Source organism: Siphateles boraxobius, unplaced genomic scaffold (assembly GCF_051911475.1).
Source record: "Siphateles boraxobius isolate OS27281-9 unplaced genomic scaffold, OSU_SipBor_1 25, whole genome shotgun sequence".
In the NCBI taxonomy this organism is placed as follows: Eukaryota; Metazoa; Chordata; class Actinopteri; order Cypriniformes; family Leuciscidae; genus Siphateles; species Siphateles boraxobius.
The window spans coordinates 20134265-20160000 of NW_027508866.1; the positions used below are offsets into that span (position 1 = coordinate 20134265).

General features: G+C 43.3%; 2 protein-coding genes across 3 annotated transcripts in view; one reads left to right on the forward strand and one right to left on the reverse strand.

The window, feature by feature from the left end:
• Positions 1-25736, reverse strand: part of LOC143750170 (chondroitin sulfate proteoglycan 4-like) — a 445241-nt gene that overhangs the window by 245582 nt on the left and 173923 nt on the right. The window lies entirely within an intron of this gene.
• itga1 (integrin, alpha 1) overlaps positions 1-25736 on the forward strand; it is a 72549-nt gene that overhangs the window by 35900 nt on the left and 10913 nt on the right. For both annotated transcript variants that reach the window (XR_013207121.1, XM_077243055.1), the window contains exons 6-17: positions 4440-4561; positions 12984-13132; positions 13508-13658; positions 13801-13975; positions 14339-14412; positions 15557-15701; positions 16483-16625; positions 19190-19333; positions 20008-20268; positions 22912-23042; positions 23696-23859; positions 23941-24077. Coding sequence is in view for 1 of the 2 variants with exons in the window: in XM_077243055.1 (XP_077099170.1) it covers positions 4440-4561; positions 12984-13132; positions 13508-13658; positions 13801-13975; positions 14339-14412; positions 15557-15701; positions 16483-16625; positions 19190-19333; positions 20008-20268; positions 22912-23042; positions 23696-23859; positions 23941-24077 (1796 nt within the window). In the remaining variant the exon portion in view is untranslated. The remainder of the gene's footprint in view (positions 1-4439; positions 4562-12983; positions 13133-13507; positions 13659-13800; positions 13976-14338; positions 14413-15556; positions 15702-16482; positions 16626-19189; positions 19334-20007; positions 20269-22911; positions 23043-23695; positions 23860-23940; positions 24078-25736) is intronic.

Here is a 25736-nt window from a genome sequence, read left to right on the forward strand (position 1 = left end):
TAGTGTGCTGTGCAACACTTACCTGTCTCCACAAGCGGCAGGGGGCGCGTGAGAAGGCGGATGACCGGGTCCTCGAACGCACCAAGCTGCCTGCTGGCGACCAAGGGGGAGCTGAGGGGTGTAAGGCTATACAGGGTCACACCCGCCAGACTGGCCCTCTTGGGACCCAGGAACAGATGAAATTGCTCTCTCTTTGAAGTGTGGGTACCGCTTGCTCCGCTTTTTTTTTTTCTTAGGGAGCCAGCGGCGGAACAGACACACACACAAACAAAGGCTCCACCCGGCCCTCACCCGGGGGGGGGGGAGTGATCGTGCCACTCCAAGAGCATCTCATCCATTCCTGGGCGGCCCGCTCCGGAATGCTTTCGCTGTCGCTTGCCACCTGGCTTGGCAGCGCCTGGAGCGGGCTGGGCGTCTCTACTGCGGCCGGCTCCATGCTGAGGCCTGGGTGGAGGCTGCTGCGGAGGGCCAGCAGGAGCGGCGGCCGGAGAACGCCCACGGCGACGAGCAGGCGGAGGAGCTGCCACCGGCGGCGGGTGGAGGCAGCAGCTGGCCACCGGGGCAGGATGTGCCGGATGACCTCCGTCTGCGCTTGAGCGGCAGAGAACTGTTTGATGCAGTTCTCCACCGCGTCGCCGACCAGCCCAACCTGGGAAATTGGGGAGACCAGGAACCGAACCTTGTCCGCATCCGCCATACCAACCAGGCTGAGCCAACGAAGGCGCTACTGGACCACCAAGGTGGACATCGCCAGACCGATCACGCACGCTACGACACCCGTACCCCGGAGGGTGAGGTCGGATGCAGTGCAGTGCTCACCTATGAGCGCACGGTCTGGATTACCCTCGTGCATGCCATGGGTGCCCTAGCCTGCAGCAACGCCATGGCACGCAAGAGGAAGGGGCTTGCCCACAGGCTTTGTAAGCTCTGCCCGTCGGAACAGACGAAACTCACAGGCCTTAGGGGGGAGACGAGGATCCCCCCAAAAGGCAGCGGCCGCCGGACACAGGTGCACCTGTGTCGACAGACCGCTCCAATGGAGGGACACCTCGCAACCCTTCACCGTTCCTCCATCAAGGGTAATGAGGGGGAAAAGCTATTCAGGCAGTTTCTGGCAGAGAAAGATGCTGTTCACCACCTGATAAGCTCTCCATGCATTTCGGGAAAGAAAGGCACTGGGGCGGCGAGCTGAGAACCAGCGCGGCCCGCCCCAAGATACCAAACTCCAGATTCCAACCGAGACTGAACGGGACACGGTGGAGGTTCCACTCGAGCCCGGCAGCCTCGGCGGCCCGTTTCAGCATAGCTGATAATTCTGGATCCGGCTCGGGCAACATTGAACTCCCGGAGGGAGACAATGCAGCCGAGTCATCATCTCTAGAAGTCAGCTCACCCTCCGATGCTGCAATCGGCGTCCTGTCCTCCAGGGGAGCCCCGAGTGAAACCGCTGGCCCACCCATTACAGATGGACCAGCAGACAACACAGGAGGCCCCAGTGGTTGCAGTGGAAGGGAGGAGTGAGGAGCCCACAGGGAATGGTTACCGGGCGGGACATCCAACACTATCCTCCGGTCACCCATCCCACACAGCACCCGAGGGTGGGGCATGGTAATGGGGACTCGCTCTCCGCGAACGAAGGCGAGTCTCGCCCTCAACACTGCGACAGTCATGTTCCCACAGAGAAAACATGAGCTGTCCACAAAAGCTGTCTCAGCGTGCTGTAAGCCAAACACGTGACACAACAGTTGTGACCATCAGAGAGAGACAGGGAACGACCGCACCCAGAAACGCACGGGCGGAATGACATCTTGAAAAAGACGCAAACGCACCCGTGTTGCTCTTTCAGAAAATAGGACCGTCACCAGTGCCGGAGCACACAGGGGAATGACCGCGGCAACACTGAACAGAGAACTGAAACAGTGAAGCACTCACTTTTCCGCCCTCTAACCAGCCATCAACACACACAAACATTTAGAAATTTGTTGCTGTTAAAACAGCAGTTGAGAGCTCAAAGCTCGCGATCACCGCTGCACTCGCGCTGTAGAACACCAGCACTGGGAGAGTCTTCCTGAAGAACACCGACACAGTCGCTCGTTGTAGACAACAGCACTCTCAGAGACATCAAACGATCGGCTCCGAAGCGAAAGGCAACTAGTGCGTGCATCCACTTCCGTATTTATACCCGCGCCGCGGGGGCGGAGTGTGTGATGCGAATCACGCACGCCAATTACATTGGCTCGTTCAATAGTACTCGAAGAAGACAGGCTCTCTAGCGAGATCCCATTTCAGTCGGCGTCGACTACGTCCGACGTTATCGACTGAAAGGGAACATTGAGTGGAGAGATCCACCTATGGGAAGGGCATCCGTACCAAAAGCTTGTAAGCTAGAGTGTGAAGTTTCAACGCGCGCACGCCGCCCTGACGGTTGATGTAAGCCACTGCCGTGGTATTGTCGCAGCATACGAGCACATGGTGTCCCTAGAGGGGAGGCAGAATATGATTCAGAGCTTTCCATATGGTCATAAGCTCTAAATAATTTATTCACCGTTCACCGTTCTGCCCTCCTGGGTGGCACCCCAGCCTATTAAGGACGTATCTGTCGTCACAACTTTACGCATCATAACCGTTTCCAGAGGGGTTCCATGTGTGTAAAAGTCTGCACTTTTCCAGTGGCGCAAAGCTGCCGAGCAAGCGCGCGTCACTGTTATAGGGCGGCAAAGATTGCGTTATCGGGCTAAAATGTAGTGACAAAACCCATTTCATGAACGCTATCATTCTCAGGAGTCCCAGCGGCAAAACCTGGATAGATGAAGACCCTGCAGTCTGAGGCATGTGCGATATTGTACTTTCGCCCCCTCTCTGAACTGCGACAGACAGTTCATTAGAGAGAGAACGCGCTCTTGAGAGAGATACCCTCGCATGGAGAGTTCAACTCCAAGCTCAGTTGCAAAAAAAAAATCGTCCTGTGACAGGGGGCTAAGGCAAACGCACAGGGGGCACCTGGTGTGGGGCCCCCTTCCTAGGAAGGCATAACTTGAAGGCCTCATCCTCCTTTTTGTTGCTGCATCAATGCGACGGCGGGACCAAAGAGAGCCCGGCCGGGCTCTACCGAAGCGCCTCTTCTCACTGTCAGGAAGGCCAGACAGGTTAAGCCAGAGCGCGCCTTCTCCCACCACAGAAAGCACCATAAAGTGCCCGCAGCCTTGGACAGCCTGACGAGCATTACGGAGGACGAGGTCGTTAACCGTAAGGATCTTCTTCCACAAGGGTAGAGAAGAGGTTCCCTTTTCCAGGTGTTTCCCTAATTCGTCCAAGATCTCCACCTGCTAAGCGACACTGACTGCAATTCTCCGGGTTCTCCAAGGCTTCTTGAGCGTGTTTGAGGCCCAAGCAGACCACGCAGAAAGAGTGAAGGTCCTTAGCGGCAATCAGCGCACCGCACGCAGCCAGGCAGGCCTGTGATAGGCTGTTCCCCGGAGAAGCGGCATATTTAGACCGGTGATAAACTCAGAAGCAGCCGTTGAAGGGGGAACAGGTGAGAGACGCAAGAGCGCGGACGGCTCCGAATGCAGAACACAGCTAATCAGGCTGAATAAATGACTGTCACGTCTGGCGGAGGCTGATCAGACGATATGTCCTCCTGAAGACATGCAAGTATGCAGTGTAAATCCAACCGAACTATGTAAGTGCAGAGATCGTGAGAAGCGAATGTCAACTGGAGAATAGCAGCGCTTGCAGGCGTTATATGCCCTCAGGTAAGGGGGTGGGGCCTTACCTGGCATTGGCTGCGCACTTCTGTCTGTCTAGCCAGATTTGGTGCAATTGGATGCTTCTGCAGAGGTCAGGTACGGATGCCCTTTCCATAGGTGGATCTCGAACACGAGATAATGAAAGAGAACATTTCAATATCATTTTCACAAGTTGAAATTTAGGGGTTAGGGTTCGGGACAGCCACATCCCAATTGAAAGTACAGAATAAATGATGATTTTATACATATTAAGCTTAGTGATATTTTAAATATTATTGTGGGATTCAATAGATAATAGAAGGATATTTGTAAACATCTAAGATTTTAATACTTAAATGCTTTTAAATGTGTTTTTTGGTGGTTGGACAGCAGTTTGCACCAATTCTGTAGAATGGCCCATATACAAACTATATTGAGTTTCTGATGAAAGGTCACATAAGCTGTGGTTAATCACCACTTTCTTATTTCACAACGAGGTCACTGTCACGTCCAATTTCATTGCTTAATATGTTTTATACTTTTTTTATGTACTGCTAGTGTGCTATGTAATGTATTTCCTATATACACATTCCAGTGGCTGTTGGCCTTCAGCTGCCTTTGTGTAATTTAAACGAAAGCAACGTGATATTTATTTCTCTTCCTCACTGTTATACTTGTAATGAAGGTGCTCATTACGTTTGTTTGTTTCAGAGTGCAAGCAGGATATGGACATTGTCATAGTGTTGGACGGTTCAAACAGCATCTACCCCTGGCATCCCATCACTGACTTCCTGAAAAAATTCCTCCAGAGCATTGAAATCGGACCAGCCCAAGTGAGATTTTTTGGATTATAATGCTTTGTCGAATAACCTTGTAGTCTTGCTTTGAAATACCTTAGAAATCACACCAGTTTAAAATAAAATATCCACTTAGTGTGTCAGTGATGTTTAACACACTGTACTTTTGTTTCTGTTCTTCAGTACAGTTCCCTTTCAAGGGAACTCGAGCTGCGTTTGAAACGCGGTGGGAATGCTCTGCGTGATTACGTCGTGAAGCACGTGTAAAATCAGTCGAATGGAAGCCCGCTACGACATAGGTGATGTCATAGACCAGGAAACTATAAAGCAACCCTGAAATCAGACCGCGATAGCTTCTGTACCTTCAGCAAGCGCTCTCTGTATATATGTCCTTGTCTATTTATTATTGTCTGTCAATCCCAATATATATTCATATATCTATCATATATAATGGCGAGCAAGCAAGATTATAGACGGTGTGTTGTTCCCTGCCCTCGCTATATCACGGGTGGGGACACACATCAGCTTTGTGTTGCTTGTTTGGGAGTGGAGCATGCCCAGTCAGTCCTCGAGGGGGCTGATTGTGAGCATTGTATGAGTCTATCTATAAAGACGCTCCGCTCCCGCCGATCGTTATTTGAGGAGGACGGTTCGGTTCGCGTTCCCCGGTGTGCTGGTCCCGCTGCTGCTGAGGCTCAGCGTCGACTTTCATCTTGGGGTTCGCAGATGGATCTAGTAGCGGGGGTTGAGACGGGCCCGGCCCTTTCTCAGCCCTTACCTGCTGGATCCGGTGTCTCTGCCCAGGAAGGAGCCCGCTCTGCGGCTTCTCCTTCCCGGGCTGGGGCACCAATATTGCGGCTATCCAGTTCTGAGGATCTGGATGTCGCAAGTATGGGGGATTTTGAGTGTTCGCCAGCTCATACCCCTGCTGATGAGGAGCTTATGGAGGTTTTATCTCGTGCTGTAGCTAAATTAAATATTGACTGGCCAGCCGATGATGTTGAAGTGGTATCTAGAAAAAGTCTGTTAGATGAGCGTTTTCTACCATCTAGATTACGATCTCCTCGTCAAGAACTCCCGTTCTTTCCCGATCTCCACACTGAGGTGTCGAGATTGTGGATCAAACCGGCATCTTTCAGAGTACATAACCCTCAGACCAGTAATTATAGCAAAATTCAAGGTATTGAGCACTTTGGTTATTTATCTATGCCTCACGCGGAAGACACATCAGGGAGTCATCTTTCCCCCGAGTCATCTTCTCCTCTGAAAGCCCCGACGTTACCCGCCAAACCTTTAAAAAATACATCTTTGTTGGTGGGTAAAGCGTATTCGGCAGCAGGTCAGGCCGCGGCATGTTTGCACACTATGTCGATTCTCCAAGCGTACCAGGCTGACCTGCTGAGGGACATAGACGATTGTGAGGAAGTTAGTGCTGACGCAATTCTAGAATTGCGTCGTACAACAGATTTATCTCTCTTGGCCACCAAGGAGACGGCCAAGTCTGTGGGCCGCTCTATGGCTGAGCAGAGCGTCGCCGCTCGGGCACCTTCCTCAATCTATGGTTCCTGAGTGGCGGTCGCAGCCCAAGCCTGTTAGGGGTAGACAAGATCTGAGGACTGTTATCCCTAGGAGAGCTTGGTCTAAGAAGAAGTCCTGACGCCAAGGCTATCAGGCTTCTGAGGGTGGTCCCCTCCAGGGAGGAACGATTCTGAGGAACCGTCCCTCCTTGGCACCCTCCGGGGGGCGACTCTCCGAGGAGAGCCGCAGCGTGCCACTTCGGTTGTTCCCTGCCGGTTCGCCGCTTCAGGGTGCAGAGGTGTCAGCGTCCCCGTGCAATCCTCTGAGGAGGGTTGTAGAACGGTCAGTTCGGTTGTTCCCTGCCGGTTCGCCGCTTCAGGGCGCCGAAATGATTGTTCAATCAAATCCAGAGGCCAGTCTCGAGAGACTGGTTCCCTTATCGGAATTTCTGGCAGCGTGGAAACTTCTGCCAAATATTTCTCTATGGGTCCTGCACATAATAGAAAAGGGTTACAGAATTCAGTTCAGTTCTCGTCCGCCCAGATTTCAAGGGGTCCTCCCCATGGTGGTGGACTCACAGCAGGCTCTAGTTATGGAGCAAGAAGTACTGACACTTCTTCGAAAAAGAGCTATAGAAAGGGTTTCTCCTCCCAGCAGAGAGTCAGGGTTTTACAGCCATTACTTCATTGTTCCAAAGAAGGATGGAGTGTTGCGTCCTATTCTAGATCTGCGCCAGTTAAACAGCAGAGTTCAGAAACTCAAGTTCAGAATGCTTACACTCAAACAGATTATATCACAGATTCAGTCCGAGGACTGGTTTGTCACAATAGACTTGAAGGACGCGTACTTCCATGTATCTATCTATCCTCATCACAGGAGGTTCCTGAGGTTCGCTTTCGGGGGCGAAGCATACCAATATCGGGTTCTTCCATTTGGCCTAGGTTTATCTCCCTGCACTTTTACAAAATGCGTGGATGCAGCTCTGGCTCCGTTGAGACTCCAGGGCATCCGCTTATTAAATTACATCGACAATTGGTTGATTTTAGCTCAGTCAGAGCAGGTGGCAGTTCAGCATCGAGATGCTGTTCTGTCCCACATAAAGAGTTTGAGGTTGTGGCTCAACACCAAAAAGAGTGTGCCCCTTCCTGCTCAGAGGACCACTTTTCTAGGTGTAATTTGGGATTCGACCACAATGCAGGCACGCCTGTCTCCTGCTCGTATTTCTGCGATTCTCACAGCCACAAAGAATGTGAAACTAGGCCAGTCACTCACTGTGAAACAGTTTCAGAGACTGTTGGGTCTCATTGCAGCTGCGTCCAACGTTATTACTTTTGGCCTTCTGTACATGAGACCCCTGCAGTGGTGGCTCAGGACCAAGGGGTTTTCTCCGAGGAGAAATCCGTTCCACAAGATCAAGGTCACGCGGCTATGCCTTCGTGCTTTGGTCATGTGGAAGAAACCTTGGTTCCTCGCCCAGGGCCCAGTGTTGGGGGCTCCTTGTCGACGCGTCACGCTTTCGACGGATGCTTCCCTCAAGGGATGGGGGGCGGTCATTAGTTGCCGCTCGGCGCAAGGTCTTTGGCAGGACCATCAATGTTCCTGGCACATAAATCGTTTGGAGTTGATGGCGGTATTTCGAGCACTCAAATATTTCCTGCCAGACCTGAGAGGCCATCATGTGTTGGTCCGCACAGACAACACTTCGGTGGTCTCCTATATCAACCATCAGGGGGGTCTGAGGTCGCGTCATCTTTGCAAATTGGCCCATCAGATCCTCCTATGGGCCCAGGGGAAGTTATTGTCGCTCAAGGCGGTATATATTCCGGGGCGTCAGAATGTGGGAGCAGATATTCTGTCGAGACAGGGGCTGAGGCCCGGGGAGTGGAGACTTCACCCCGAAGTGGTGGAGCTCCTGTGGGAAGAGTTCGGTCGTGCTCAGGTAGACCTTTTCGCATCATCAGATTCAACCCATTGTCCCATGTGGTTCTCTCTAACGCACCCAGCTCCTCTCGGTCTGGATGCGATGGTGCAGGTGTGGCCGAGGCTGCACCTGTACGCCTTTCCCCCAATATCTATGCTTCCGGGGATTCTGGAGAGGGTTCCCCGAGAAGGGGCTCGTCTGCTACTAGAAGCCCCTTATTGGCCGATCCGAGTTTGGTTCTCGGACTTGGTGTCTCTGCTGGACGGCTCCCCCTTGGATATCCCACTCAGGGTGGACCTCCTGTCCCAGGCCGGGGGCACGAATTTTCACCCTCGGCCGGAGTTGTGGAATACAGAAGGCTGTATGCGCTAAAATGGAAACTTTTCACCACGTGGTGTGTTGAACGTCAGTTAGATCCTGTTAACTGCCCTGTTGGTTCAGTTCTTGATTTTCTGCAATGCCTTTTCTCGGCCAGGTTATCTCCTTCCACCCTAAAGGTTTGCGTGGCGGCTATATTTGCCTACCACACCCCTCTGGGGGGTACTTCTATTGGGAGAAACCCTTTAATTACTCGCTTTCTCCGTGGTACATTGAGGTTGAGACCTGCACTGCACTCTAGAGCACCGGCTTGGGACTTGGCCATTGTACTCGAGGGTCAGGCTTTAGCTCCCTTCGAGCCCATCGAGGAGGTTTCAGAAAAATTCCTCACTCTAAAGACTTTATTTCTCCTTGCTATCTCATCTATCAAGAGAATTGGTGATTTACATGCTCTGTCGGTTGCTCCTTCATGTCTGGAATTTGCAACTGGTATGGTGAAGGCATTTCTCTACCCCAGGCTGTGTTATATTCCTAAGGTCCCACTGAATGTTGGGGGCCCAATAGTGCTGCAGCCCTTTTGTCCTCCACCCTTTAATACCCCTGACCAGGAACAGCTTAACCTGTTATGTCCAGTCCGGGGTTTAGATGCCTACGTTCACAGAGCTGCCCTGTTACGTAAATCTGAGCAACTATTTGTTTGTTTTGGGTCACTCAAGAGAGGATGCCCCGCATCTAAGCAGGTTATGAGTAAATGGATAGTCGAGGCTATTTCATTGGCTTATGAAGGGGCCGGACAGCCTTCACCTATGGCTGTGCGGGCCCATTCTACTCTGAGTATGGCGGCCTCTATGGCCTTAATTTCGGGAGTTTCTCTTCTTGACGTGTTTAATGTGGCAGGATGGTCTTCTCCGCATACATTTGTCAGGCTTTATGACCTTGACCTCTCCACTCCTGGGGCGAGGTTGCTGGCTTCTTAGTGTGCGCAGGACTTCACACAGAACGGGCATTTGTCACTATTGCGTAGTGGGTATGGGGTTCCCACCGCGTCTCAAACGCAGCTCGAGTTCCCTTGAAAGGGAACGTCTCAGGTTACGTATGTAACCCTGGTTCCCTGATAGGGAACGAGACGCTGCGTTTGCCTGCCATACTTCCTGCATGCCCTGATTGACTTGCTTCAGGTTTTTCAGAAGCTATCGCGGTCTGATTTCAGGGTTGCTTTATAGTTTCCTGGTCTATGACGTCACCTATGTCGTAGCGGGCTTCCATTGGACTGATTTTACACGTGCTTCACAACGTGATCACGCAGAGCGTTCCCACCGCGTCTCAAACACAGCGTCTCGTTCCCTATCAGGGAACCAGGGTTACATATGTAACCTGAGACGTTTTCCAAGTACTTCATCAGAGTATTTCTATTTTGGGAAACTTTCACTTTTTCTTCTTTCCAAAACATAATATCATACAATTTGTTTGCTCTACTACATTTCATAAAAACAAATTGTTCCACATTATTTAGAGCTGAAGAAATTCTCACGCAAGAGAGATGACCGATTCATGAACGAGTCATCAAGTCATGTATTATCATGGTTTCAGAGACATGGCTCTAAAAGTGTGGGAGAAAAAAATAATTTTACAAAAGAAAATTAAAGATGCAAAACGTAATAAAAAAAGCGTAATTGTTTTGTAAAAAAAAACGGTTTTGTAATTGTTTTATTAGTTTTTTTATATTTCTCCTTAGATTTATTAGTTTTTGTAATCAATTTTAGTACTTCCAATTAAAGGGTAAGTTCACCCAAAAATGACATTTCTGTCAATAATTACTCACCCTCATGTCATTGAACAGCGTCGGCCAAGAATGAGCTGGCGGTCTGACGTAGAACCAGGAAGCGCTGCACCGTGTTTACTATGTGAACAGCATCAGAGACTGACACGGAAAAGAAAAAAATGTTGAATAAAGTTGTTGTTTTTTGGGGGGGGGGGGGGGTTGCACACAAAAATTATTCTCGCCACTTTATAATATTAAGGTTAAACCACTGGAGTCACATGGACTATTTTAACAATGTCTTTACTGCCTTTTTGGGCCTTGAAAGTGGTAATAACATAGCTGTCTATAGCTGGTTCAGAAACCTTCAGAAACGTTGCTCTCATATATATATATATATATATATATATATATATATATATATATATATATATATATATATATATATATTCTATTTCAGCTTTTCAGCTTTATTTAAAAAAATAATAATTTAAAAGTTTAGTTTTAGTTAACCCTTTCGCACGTACGATCACACCGGTGTGATCAGTCTTGGCTGGTCCCTGGAGCATACGATCACACTGGTGTGATTAGAACGGTCAGTGCATCACGTGATCAACTGCTAAATTCAAACGTGCTTTCGCGCGTTGACAGGCGCTGAGCCAGAGACAGACGCACTCAGTGCTGTCATATATCACAACTATTGAGTGTTTTCAACCACATAATGTTTAATTTAGGTTTCAGACACTTAAATACAGATAATTACTAGCAAAACAAGGATTTTGAGTTTGTAAAAAACACACTGATGTTTATGGAAGCGGCAATAATTCTTCTTCCTTTCCATTATAATAAGACAACACTTTTATTCATATCAGATACACATTGTGTAAGTAGCTTTACATTTTATCCTATTCTTCTCCCAGTTCACCGGCCACCTACTTTCATGTATTTCGTGAGAAGTGGAGGAATTGACGTGTTGTAAATCCAACAGATCCGATTCTCTGAACTGTGAAACAAACTAACATGGGGCCGCCCATTGCGCATACAGCTCAACTAACGCGATCGTTATAAAGGTGTTTAAACAACAAAACACTTCCACTTGCACATATTTGACAATCGAAATATCAGTGTTTCATGCTATAGCTAATACATTTGTGTATATTTTTAATAAAAAAGGAAAAATTACATAAAACAGATCATCATTCATTCAGCGCTGTGTTGTAGTTGCGCTGTGCCACGTGACAAGCAATGACGCGTCACCATGGAAACATTAAAGTGACAAGTTCTAAATAACGGTCGCCTTGAAAAACTCACGCTGGGGGGTCAGTTAGAATATTTTAAACTTACTTGTGAAAGGGTTAAAGCAACACTATGTCGTCTTTGCGGTTTTTGCTCTCGGGGTCCCCCTACAGTTGGGAAACAGTATTGTATTCTACTACTATCGTAAAATCTGTCATGGTTACACGAGGCGATACACGTGTGCTTTTGTTGACAAGCCTGATACCGTCTTGAGTTCTCACGAGTTCTCACTGCCAGCGTTGCGTATGAAATGTCTTCATCCCAGGTACATTGGCATATATTTCAGCATGTCATATGAATATAATTTCATGGGTTTTATTTTTTTCAAACGTCAAAAGATCGTAGCTCACGTTTACAAGACAACGTCATTATAGTAGCCTTTGTCTACTGTTTTACATAAGGGATATGCTAATTCAATTCAATGTTTGTGTGATAGGTAATAGCCATATATCGTCAATATTATAATATCAAGCTACCATAGATGAATCTGCAAATTTGAAAATCGATTTGCATTATAGCCAGAGGGAAGACACTTTCACCAGAAAAATAAATACACAAACATATCAGCCTGCAGACATTAGGATAGTTATCCTGAAAGATTATTTATTATAACCACTGTAAACTAGCATGTTAGTGTAGTACCAGATTGATAATTCGCTACTCTACTAGCATTACTTGATTCATGAAGATAAATGGAGGACCAGATAGATTCCGTAACATGGCCAGGCAATGTTATTCAGCCTTTTACATTTCGCGCGATAGTCAGCTCCCTGACTCCATGATTTATTTATAAATGTATAAACACTTTACAGATGACTGACTGCTGCGCTTGTGACAGGGTGCATGTTACTGAAAGAACGAGCAGAGAGAGCCTTTTTTGTGCTCTGGTTCCTGCCCGAAACCCGAAGTTACAGTAAAAGCGATACAGACATTGTCAGGCTATGGCAGACGTGTCATTCAACCTATTGTAAGTCGATGTACCATCACAAGGGTCTTGGAAATATATAATGAAGGTTAAAAAATACATAGTGTTACTTTAACAATAACAACACTTGTTTGGAAAGACATCTATACATAATGTCATCATTCTTGGGTGAACTCTGGCTTTAGATGAGATTTTAAATGATTGGATTTTTTTTTAAAGATTGTACTTGTTGAAAACTAAAGCCATTTATTTTTGTCAAATTTGTGTTCATCTAGTCTCATCTAGTGTCATCATATTATACTAACATCATTACAAGGAGTATTATATAAAGACTTTCCATGGAGAATCTACTGGGTGGTTTGATTCTAGGGAAATAAAGGCTTTCTTGAGCACGCCACTGGAAAATACAGCCCCAGAACGCTGAGCTGGGGGAAGACCGCATATTCCATGGCTAAATAAATGGTCAGAGTTTTTTTTTTTTGAGAGAGAGGATGACATCACATTTGAGTCATCACAGACAGACATTTAGCAGAGAGTGACTGGGGGCCACCCAAACTGTCCATGTTTGGTAGCACCACCTGAACTGTGTGTGTGTGTGTGTGTGTGTGTGTGTGTGTGTGTGTGTGTGTGTGTGTGTGTGTGTGTGTGTGTGTGTGTGTGTGTGTGTGTGTGTGTGTGTGTGTGTGTGTGTGTTTTGTTGTCCGGGCTTTTGCTTCTCCAGGTGGGTATCGTGTCTTACGGGGATGATGTTGGCCATGTCTTCAATCTCAGTCAGTTCAGTAACACAGAAGACCTTGTTACTGAAGCCGGCAAGATACCTCAAAGAACCGGCCACAAAACCATGACAGCTCTCGGCATTGATAAAGCAAGGTGCTGCATACCGTTCAGTCCCAAAGTCTGAGGCCACAGTGAAAATATGATTCAAAATCTACTTTTTAAAGTTGGAATTTAGCTAATAATGTTTTATACTAAACTGTGTGCTGAATAACAAAAGGGGAACTAAGAAATAGAAAATCTGACTTTAATACAAGTTTTTACGCTGATAATAGAATTTGTAATGAAAACAGTTGTATTAAATCATGTTAATTAAAAGCAATTTTCACTGGTTAGTCTCAGACTTTTGGACCCTGATGTATTTCAGAAAAATCATCTAATGATAATAATCATTTTCAAAGTGTCTTTTCAGACAAAGGAAGTCGTAAACATTGTGCAGAATCTTGACCTGATGTTGTTTGTTTTCTAAAGGAAAGAGGCCTTTACAGTGGAGCGAGGAGCAAGACCAGGGGTCAAAAAAGTCATGGTGATCGTCACAGATGGGGAGTCACATGACCACTACGACTTGAAACGTGTCATAAATGAGTGTGAAAAAGATGGTATTGAGAGGTTTGCCATTGCTGTAAGTACATTCATCCATGTATAATAATAAAAACAAATAACAAATACTGTGCTGCATGAATTCAGTGGTTTCAGTAGGAAAAAATAGAACCAATAGACTGTTTGTAGACTTTTTATGTGGCACATGTAATTTTTTTTCATAGGTCCTTGGCGACTATAATCGGCAGAATAAAACCACTGAAGAGGTGAAGAAGTTTATTGACGAAATTGAATCCCTTGCTAGCGAGCTCAGAAGCGATCATTTCTTCAATGTGTCAGATGAACTTGCTTTAGTGACCATCGTCGATGCCTTAGGAAGCAAGATTTTTGCCTTGGAGGGTAATGTACCTAATGCATCACGACAATATTTTTAGATCCCTAGCCTTAAGTACTGGAACATATGAGTGGACATACGATTTTCACAAAGTAATATTTAACAGTGTAATTTAAGCAGTCCAATTGGACTATTTAAAAAAAAATTCAAATCATTCTTACTTTTCAGATTCAAAACAGAATAATTTTTATGAAACTGACTTTTAACCAGTCTTGAAGAAAAAAATGACATGACTAAACTTTAAGACTAGTTATATAGTCTAATTATGAATATGAAAATGTTTTTTTTTATGTTAAATGTTGTAGTAACCACAACTTTCTCCATTAAATCTGTGTAAAAAATGTAAAAATGGCCTTTATATCTAACAGCGACATCTGGGAAGCACACATCCTCCTTTGAGATGGAAATGTCTCAGTCTGGATTCAGCGCTCACACGTCTAAAGTAAGTGTTCGATCAGTCTGCTCTTGTGACTATGGTGATATTAGATCAGATGCAGTTCTTTTATTTACCTCATTCTGACATCCTGCAGCTGGAGTCTCATGCAAAGCGACAGAGGAAACAGGCACACGGCTCAGTGTTTAGCTATGAATCAGAGAAGGAAGTGCTCTCTGAGTGTATCAGTGTGTCACATCCTTTCTCAATTTTATTGATTTTGAGACGACAGAGTTACTTTAGTAACACATTTTCAAATGCATTGCTGGGAAATCTTTAAACACATTGGGCCTGAATCATAAAATGCGAAAGGAATTTTGTTTAAATTGTTTATAGAAACATTTTTAGATACATTATCTCATCCAGTGTTGCATATTGAATGGTAAATAAATGTTATTTCTTTAAAAATGCAAAAATGGAGGTTAGAGTGAGGCAAATACAATGTGAATGGGGCAATATGTTTAAGGTTTTAAAAGCAGAAATGTGAAGCTGATCATTTTACAAAAGCACTGAATTCTTCAGTTTAAACGTCTGTATTATTTGAGCTGTTAAGCTGTTTAAATCAAAAATTTTACAGTCGTTTTAGGCAATGCATTTTCATGGATTTTATTATTTATGAATTGGCTTCATTCACTTCCATTGTAAGTGTCTCATTGTAACCCAGATTTTTCTCTCTTTTTTTAAATAAAAAGAGGGACAAGTGGAAATGCTGTGGATTTAGTGATGTTCTGTGACGTTCTGTCATTTCTCACCCTCATGTCGCTCCAAACCTATAAGACTTTCATCATTCTCAAATCACAAATCAAGATATTTCTAATAAAATCTGAGAGATTTCTATCTCTCCATTGAAAGTCTACTCCAACAAAACTTGGACACTTCAAAAAGTTCATAAAGAGTCATCACAGTCATTCATAAAGAGTCATCTTTTACATCGTAAAAGATATCCATATGAATGGAGTGGTTTAACCCAAGTCTTTTGAAGAGGCATGATCGATTTATATGATAAATTAACACATTTAATTTAGGCTTTTATTCATATATAAACATTGATCGACACGCAGCTGATCATATATCATAAGCTGAATCTCAAACGTGCTTGCTTGACTTACATATTGATCTTGTCATATTCCTGTAATATATGTCTTTCTGACAGGCAGGTGTCATGCTGGGAGCCGTGGGTGCTTTCGACTGGAATGGGACTGTAGTGATGCAAACTGGGAACGAGTTTGTCGTTCCAAAAAAAAACACCTTCCACGACCCTGAGGTGCAGAGGTATGAAGGCATGGCGGGATACGTAGGTAAGAAATCAACATTTAACTAATTAATTTGGGTCTTTTGCCACTTTTATTGATATTAAGATTAGAGAGTGGAGAGAAAATGATGCAGGGTGGGAGAATGGTAGCAAATGTCGCAATCGTCACAATTTGAATTAATGTCACCCGCATGAGTACCACAGATCAGTGGGTTAAATCTTGTGTCCCATCCGTGGAAACAACAGCTTAGACATGGCTTTGACACTAACAGCATTGATAACTAGCTACACCTCTGAACTTCATGCCAGGTTAAAGGCTTGTTAAGTGTTAGGCCAAGGCCATGAATGATGGGTATCAAATAGTCAACAATAAACATGCTGTATGTGCATATCACCATCAGGGAGACAGAGAACTGCAGAAGACAGTATTGTGGTAGTAGTCTAAACACATTGTCACAATCTACTGCCATCCCATAAACACACACACGGTAAGTGCCAATGCTCACACTCTCTGCACATCCCCTTTTAAGGATGTTGCTCCAGAGTGAAATCAAGGGAGTGACTTGAAATGACTCTGCCTGAAAATCCTGTTTTGAGAACGAGCTGCGCCGTTTCGCAAATGCTGATTTGAGAAAAAGATTTACAATCAGTCAAGTTGGTTTATTCTAGCATTACTCCTGTGTCCTGATGTCTGTGTCCTCGGTTATGAAACCGTTTATGGTTTCAGCCCCAGCTGTTTCATATTAAGCATGCAGACTACTGTAAATTGTTTTAGAGATTGCGTTAGTTGTGTGGTAGTAAAGGTTGCAGTGTGGTTTTGCTTGCAGGTTATGATGTGCAGTCAGCGTACACACCCAATGGAGTGCTGTACATCACAGGAGCGCCACGGTTTAACCACAGTGGGCGTGTCATGGTGTACCGCTTCGATGGAGAAAATTTCACCATAACACAGACGTTAAAAGGAGAGCAGGTATCTATTCATAATCACAATCTCAAGCAATTTTAGGTGGATCTCTCAAAAATAGATGACATTTCACCCCTAAATCAAAAGGAAATAAAGAAATTAAATGTTATAAATAAATATATGTAAAATGAATTTTAAAACCCCAACATCAAAAGAAAATAGACATTTTAAAAAATCATATTATAAGTAAATATTTTAAAACACATTCGTATAACATTTTTAAATGTTTAAAAAATGAATAAAATTATATAAAGAAATTATATTTATATTATACTGTATATTTTAACTGGGGGAGATCTTTGACAGTAGCCTTAAGAATACAGCATCCTTTAAGAACACCTGTGAGGAGCTGGAGGGATGGCTGAAATAAGGTGATAAGTCAGGTCTTCCCAGATAATTGGCAGCATGGATAGGTCTGCTGAGGAGCTTAAGTAGCATCGCTCTCTTTGGAAAAACTTGCAAACTAAGGCTCCCCATTAAAACCATTGAGTTGGAATTCAATGTACTGCGTCGAAGGGAGGTGTTGCAGCTCCAAGAGTCAAGTGACCCAAAAGTCTCCATGGCAGAAGTAGCAGTTAAGACCTATAGGAAAAGGAGGGCAGAGGTGCCAGTGAAGTAGGCAGAGTCACAGCTACACCATGGAGTCTCGGTGGGAGCAGTGCCCAGAGGAAGGGCTGGGTTTGGAACCATTGCAACACCCCATTATGACAAGGCTCAGGGAAAGACACAGAGGCAACTAGTCCAGAATTAGGTGAGAACAGTTGCTGAGGAGAAGTGGTCCAGCATAACAATGGGAATGAGGCAGCAAGGTGCCTGGAGTAGTTGGGAGCAAGGTTTGGAGAGAAAGATCTCATGGACAGACCTGTAGTGCTCAGAGCCACACCGCATCAGGTTCCTGGGCCAGGCGGTCAATGATGTTCTTCCCAGCCCATCCAACCTGCACCGTTGGAGCCTATCAGTCACATCAGCCTGCTCTCTTTGCCAGAGAAAGGGGACACTAGAGCATATCCTTAGCTGCTGCTGCTGCTGGTGCTCAAAGACCCTGGTGGATGGCCAGCACCACTGCAGCAAGACCATTGCAGAAAGCATCAGTAGCACCATCATCAACTCCCAGAGGCCAAAGTGCTCAAAGAAAACCACCAGCTTCATCAGAGCTGGAGAAAAGCCAAGGACAACACCTATAGCCACTGCAGGGCTTCTCAATACAGCGCAGGGCTGGCGGCTGACAGTGGATTTGGGTCAGAACTCAGGTTCCCTCAACATGTTGTCAAGACCACCCTTAGACCTGACATCATTCTAATGGCAGAAGCAATAAAGAATATTGTCATGCTGAATCTTACAGTGCAACATGGAGGAGGCCAATCAGTGGAAGAGGGAGAAATATGAGGGCCTTGTCAGTGGCTGACACACACAAGGATGGGGGACAAGGTGCTTACCTGTGGAGGTAGGTTGCAGCGGCTTTGCAGAAAAGTCCCTCTTTAGGGCTAATACTGCACACGGCATAACAGGTGAAAGGAAGAGGAGGGCAATCTATAACAGCACAAAGGCCAAAGAAAAAAACCTTCAGGTGGCTCGGGATGAAGAGAGCAGATCCATGGGAGAGTGTTGCTAGTGCACACACTGAGGCTTAAGCAAGCTTCATTACCTAACCCTAACCATAAAATAAAAAAAATAAAAAGTAATTAAATTATGCTTTATAAATATATATATATATATAAAATACATTTCAAAACAAGCTTAGATCACATTTCATCCCCAAATTAAAATAAATATTTTTAATTATATAAAGAAAATATATTTAGTTTTACCAGAAAATCAATAGAAAAAAATCTGAATTTATAATTAGAGTATTTATAATTTAGAATTGTCACTACCGTAATGTCATTACTGTAATTCTCACTTTTGAGTGTTTTGTCATTACCATTGTTCTCAGTAGATGTCCATTATTGCACTTTAGTAAGTGTAAAAGTAAAAAATTACTTGGTATATATAAAATATATATATATATTTTTTAAATCCAAAGTTCTATCATGAAACTCTAGATGTCGCAAACTAATAGGTCCTTTAACTCAACCTGCTCATAATCTCATCGTTATCTATAGGGCGCAGCTGATTGGTTCCTGCTGCATGAATGGTCAATGAGTTTGTGTGCTCAGCCTTCAAATAGCATTTGCCTTAGCAGTGCATCGTGCTTTCAGAAATCCACCACCTTCCCCAGCTCCACCTGTATAGATCTGCTACGAGTAATTCATGTATGCTATATTGAACAGCAGCAGCATGTCTTACTTGCTCACTGCAGCGTGTTGTGTGTGTATTGGCAGTAGCAAGTCCCATATTTGCTCTGCAGCAGCAGCAATGACGGCAGCAGCGTAGCAGATGTATTCCGCCAAGACCGAATATATCAACATTGTCGTACACATTACCATGCCAATACAATCTGAGAGTTTTCATGATAGAAATAGATATATGCTATAAAGTATATTTCTGTTTCTTATTGTGATTCATCATTTTGTGTTTAAATTGCAGTTTCATTCTCAATTGTATATTTTTTTCTGTCATGCTTTTCTTAGATCGGCTCGTATTTCGGCAGTGTCCTCCAGACGCATGACATTGACCATGACAATTACACTGACATCCTTCTGGTCGGAGCTCCCATGTATATGGGTCCAGAGAGAGATGAACAAGGTCAAGTCTACATCTACAAACTCAATGAGGTGTGTGTGTCTTTAATCTGTGTGATATGCCTCATTCCACATACTGAAAACATGTGTATGGGAGTGTAGTACCTTCATTCCAGCCCGGGAGCATGTGGTAGCAGTAAATTTGGATCTGTCTTCAGGGAGTGTGTGTTGCGTTGGTGTTCAGCTTGAGATAAGTGGTCCCAGAGCAGGGGAAGGGTTGGAATGAGAGCTTGGCATCATGGAAATAGAAATCGAATGAAACTGTAATATCTCCAGCAAAATACCAGCCTCTGTGGAGCACCTGCTCTCAAGAGCTTCCAAATAATGGTGTAAATGGAGTAATTTCTATCGTTTTTTCCCGTTGGTCAGTGTTTCTTTGTGAAACATTTTAGTGTTACACCACAGCACTGTATAAAGCCCACATATTATTTGTTTTGTTTTGTTTTTTCTCCAAATTTTTTAAATTAAATCACTGAATATACAGACTTCTTGTTTATTTGCATTTTAAATTGTCGTCAGTCTTTTCTTTCCTGTGTAACTCCATCTGTTTAATCATCTTTATAACAATTGTATATTTTCTTGAAACTTCCATTTTCCATTGGAAAGTACTTTTTTTATTTAGCTATATCTTCAACCACGAGATTGTAGGCAACACTGAGAGCTGCAGTATCTCAGGCATTTTCTCCTTGTCTGATTGTTATCCTCAGGATGGGCTGTTTGAGCATGAGATGACGCTGAAGCCAGTCAATCAGACCTGTTGTACTGCTAACTCTCGGAGCAACTGTAAAAGCTTCAGTAAGAACGAGCCCTGCGGCTCACGCTTCGGCACTGCAATCGCTGCCGTTCCGGACCTCAACCTGGATGGCTTTAATGACATAGTGATCGGATCGCCTTTGGAGAACGACCACAGAGGGGCGGTGTATATTTACCATGGTTCTCATAAATCAATAAAGGAGAAGTATGTTCAGGTAAGGAATCTTGACAGCATATCATCAAATGGTCTTTAAAGGGTAACTAAACCCTAAACCAAACTTTTTTAGTTAATGATCTGTATGAATGGGGCTTTATTAGTGCTGTTCATTGATTCGAGTAACTTTTTTGACATTTGGGTATAAAGTGTTTTAATTCTACAATATATGATGTAAAAACATCTGAGTGCTGCCCTCTTCAGGTTGAACGGTGGCTACTGCAGTTGAATTTTCCTATTGGATGTTTGGGGTGGCAGGTGACGTAAGCGGTGGCAGGTGACGTAAGCAGGTTCCAGCTCACCACGCCCTTGGTACGAGCTACCACGCCCTTGGCAGTATAAAAACCATCTTGTTTTGTCAAAACCACCGTAGCGAGCGAGTCAGGAGTTTGAATTGCGAGTATTGAAAAACGATCAGGATGAATTAATGAATTAACTGTACTTAACACTCTGGTCTTCTCATATTTCATAGCTATACCTTGGGTATCTCCCTACAACAACGTTTGTGTGCATCTTATGTCATCGCAAACGTGCACGGCGTATGACAGAAAACACTACACCGGTCAATATATTGTGTTTTTTATTAATTTGGTGCCATTATGCATAGCTGAGTAAACAACACAGGTTTATTGTGTGTGTGTGTGTGTGTGTGTGTATGTGTGTGTCGCGTAAGGTGTCTTTCTGCTGCTTGCAAAAGGAGATAGTGGATTTCCATTAATTTGTTGCCCTGATTGCACGCACAACGCGCGAATACACTGCAGGATCACTCTTGCTCGTATCCAAGGTAAATCATCAACACTATCATCCCTTACATGTGTTTTATTTAACTAAATGCATCATAATTGGCTAAAACGCATGCGCAGGATACTTTTATTCCTGAACAAGTGTCTACCCGGGTCCGTGTTGCTTTCACATACAGTACACGCGAACCGCAGCACAGTTCGGGAGCAACTCAGATCAGCTCCTCCAGGTAGTCTCGGGTTCGGTACCCCAGTGCGCACCTGGGTCCACATGACAGCGTTCACATTAGCGATTTTTCATGCGAACCGTGTCCCGTTCCGAACTAAACTGCCAGTGTGAAAGCCCGCTCAGAGTCTGACAGCTGCTGTCAATTAATCCGTAACTGCGGGTCTCAGGTGCACGCCCCCCCCGCTCAGCCCCGCCCTCGGTTCGTCCCCTCTATCTCCGCTGGGCTCTGCCCACTTTTCCGGTAACTGAGTCCTGGTCAGAGTGCACCCACTGGCAATATTTGAAAAATGCTGGAAAAGGGTGGACATGAGACCCACTTCTCTCTGTAGGCAAGGGTGTGGTGAGCTGGTGCCTGCGGTGCCTGTGTTGAGCTGGGGCAGCACTCAGACGTTTTTACACAATATATTGTAGAATTTAAACACTTTATACCCAAATGTCAAAAAATTTACTCGAATCAATGAACAGCATTAATAAAGCCCCAGTCTTACAAATCATTAACTAAAAAAAGTTGTTTTAGGGTTTAGTTACCCTTTAACATTTTGGTGGTTGGAAAGAAAGACCCCCTGTATTAACATATTGCTTTTTAACATGTGTACAGTAACATATTAATATTTAATGTTTACATTGTATTTGTGATACACTGCAGAGCTATTCAAATATTAATTATTGATGTACAGAGTCACTTGTATATCCTTTCACCCATTCTTCAAACTACTTATGTCATGTAGGGTCACAGGGATGCTGGAGCCTATATACTCGTACAATATATTTAAACTTTACTTTATAAATTTAAATAAGGTTCGGCAATGAAACGTAACTAAACTGAGAGTTTTTTAACTTTAGCTGGGTGAATGTTTATATTAATATAATAAATATTGTATTATTGGTTAATTCATATAATGCAATATTTATTGTATTAATATAAAATGTATTAATAAAATATTGTATTTCTTTTTAATTCATATAATGTATTAATTATTATATAATTTATATAAACTTTAATAATAAAATACATATTGTGTTTGTTAGCAAAGTGCAGACAGACAGATGATGCTCAGGAATGTAGTTCAAATGCAGAGACCGGACAAATGAGAACTGAAACAGAGTAACTTATATACAGATAGTAATGGCCTGAACAAAGCTGAAACGAGTGACAAATCGTATTAGTAGCCATGACTACAAACAAGGAGCAGGAACTAAACAAAGGAAAACAGGAACTAAGGAATAGCCATGGGAATAGCCTACTAACTAAAAGTCCTAAAAAGTGAAACTAAGAACAAACATAACTATACCTGACAGTGTTATTGTTAAATGCCATATTTATATGAATATAAGATATATTAATAAAATTAATGTTAGTAATATAATGGCTATAATAATAAAATAAAGATGGTATTGTCATTTAATTAATAAAATGCCATTTATTTTATTTTTATAAACTTTATTAATATAAGTATTGTTCTTGTTTAATACATATAACAGATATTTATTATAATATAGTATAAGCTTTATATATTTATTATATAATGTAAGCTGTATTAATTAGATAAAGGTCATATTTCTCTTTAGTTCATGTAATGTAATAATTGTTATATTAATATAAATGTTATTAATATATGAATATAATTACTATAATAAAAAAATAAATATGGTATTTGTGTTTGTTTGTGTTTAGCGAATTGCTGCTGGAGGAGATGGAGAGAGCATGAAGTTCTTTGGCCAATCAATTCACGGCATCATGGATTTGAATGGTGATGGCATCATTGACGTCACTATCGGAGGAATAGGAGGGGCCGCACTTTATTGGTGAGTGTGTTTGACCTAAAGTGTCATTTTTATGTGAGTGAATCTATTCTGTAGTGCAACATTTTAAATTCCCACTAAGGTCTGGATCTAAAAAAGCCATGGGTATGAAACATGAACTCGATACCCTCTGGATGCCTGTCTTCCTGGTTCCCACCCACAGCAGCTGTCTCAAATCTGGACCTGAGCCTAAACATCCCACATTGTAGAGGCTTGTCCGTCAGGGGTTATATCCCTCCGCTACGACTCATTTCTGTTGGGCTCCGAATCTGTGTGAGAGTGCCTCCAAGCACGAAATAAACTCTTGGCAGCGTCTCCTTTCTTAGATTCCCCTGTAGAGATCACAGATTCCAGAGTGGCCACAAAATGACCCCAAATGCTGAGACTTGCGACTGTAGAGCAAAGCCATGGATTCTAGTGACCTTTGCCATCTTCACTCCCCAAGCTGCAACACCCAGCCTTTTAGGAGCTCTCCATTTGCCTGTAATTGACCACATATTAAATTTTTTGGAGACCATCTGAAGTGTTTAGTTGGACTGAAATCAGTCTATGATCTACGAACCAGCTGTTGTTGTATGGCACGAAATGACACACCTAGTAATCCTCCAAATGCTGCTCCATTCACACAAACATCTTGTTGAATTTGTTTTATCCAGGTCTCGGGATGTTGCAGAGCTTGTTGCCGATATGACCTTCGACCCAAGCAAGATCAATCTGCAGCAGACCTGTCAAATCCACGGGAGGACCACAGTATGTGTGAAGACCAAAGTGTGTTTCAAATATCGAATCAAGTCTGACAAAGACACAAACACAGAAACTTGTGAGTCACTGTTGCTCTTTCTTTTTGTTTTGTAAAACAAGTCTTTAATGTTCTGTGTTTTTAAATGCCGTTTCCCTCCAGTCATCAGGTACAATTTAACGCTGGACTCGCTGAGAGCGATTGCTAGAGGACGGTTTAACGAAACAGAGGACAGGAGATTGCAGAAGAACGAGTGGATCGTTAACAAGCTTTGCAGAGAGCACATCTTCTACACGTCGGCAAGTAAATCAGTTTTTCATATGCAAGTATAGATCTTAGTTATGTTAGACGCCATATTGAATTTAACTCTTACAGTCTTTACAATACAATGCAATCACTTCATTTTAAAACTGTTTCATGGAGTTTCACGCACTGTATTCTGTCCCTCACAGCCTCGTTTTCATTCCTGTCAAAACTTAAATATGGCGCTACCCTGCCTGAGGTCTACAGAGCTGCACAAACTTCTATCTAGTGATTTTACCTTTTCTTTGTGTACAGTATATGGTGTCAATTAAAAATAGATTACGATGAATTGCACAGCCCTACATGACAGTAACTTAATAGTGTAGCTTTCCAGTAAGTTACTTTTTCGAACAATGTAGCGCATAAAAAAGTCAAGCAAATAAGCCGATAATCAAAATAGATGTTTATAGATGTAGATGTAAAGATGTTTATACTTATATTATTTATTTAAAATGATATTAATGCATACAATTACTTGAATAGACATCTTCTGTGATGAATTTTGAATTAAAATTAATTTTGATATTTTTCAGGGGTGTGAAGTGAAAAATGTCAGGTCAACCGTCCTGATGTCATAATGAATCTTTAATTATTATTATTATTATTATTATTATTATTATTTCTTTTTGGCATAGTCTTTAATTATTATTTCTTTGAAAAGAAAAAGTAATGAATAATTGTTGTTAAAATATTATAAACTTTTTAAAAAACGTTGTCCGTCATGCGGTGCTACCAACATAGAAAAAAAACACAAAACAGGAAATTATATCATTGGTTAATAAGCCTCTTACAGTACCAGATAATTCGACATTTTCAGGGTACAAGATGTATTAAATATGTTCAAATGTCTTCTTGAATGTAATTTGTTTTGCTTTGAATAAACGTATCTGCCAGATCTATAAATGTAAAGCAGTGGTAGCTTGCGACCCAGACTGTACACTCCCTCCCTGTGTGTGCAGACTGGCTTCTTATAAAACCAGCCCCCGTTCTTCTCTGAAACCATTAACTGATCTAGCATATGTTATGTTTAATGTCTCTCAGTAGATAAAGAGCTTAAAACTAAGCGTTTGAAAGTAGAGGAGTTGAGTTTAATAAAAGCCAGAAGTTCTCTGATCAAAGGCCTGAGGCCAGTTAAGTCACTCCCAGCATCGGTTGAGAGACTACAGCACGTCCCGCTTCAGTGCATACTTGTCCTCGGAGCTCTAGAGGAAGTATGCTATCCGAAAAGAACATGCCGTAAGAGGCGACGCCCCCTTGTGTTAATTATGGACGACTGCAATACTGCATGATCAATATCAGAATATGACCTACAAACCAATAATACAGAGTTGATAATAGGCTGTTAGCTGTTTGTGCCTCATCTCAAAGAGGCACAAAATCTCTTTCTCGGACCTTTACCATGACTGTTCCCTGTTGGTGGAATGATCTGCCTAACTCAACCAGAGCTTCTGAGTCAGTAGCCACTTTCAAGAAACTGCTGAAGACGCATCTTTTTCGGCAGCACTTGATTCAGTAGTACTAACACTTTCTCTTCTCTTCTATTCTATTTTTAATTTTTTTTTTTAAAAGCACTAAAGTTAAACTGAGAGGGGTTATAGCACTTGCGTATTGTTGTCCTACTGTTAGTTTAACTGCTTCTATTGTTCTCATTTGTA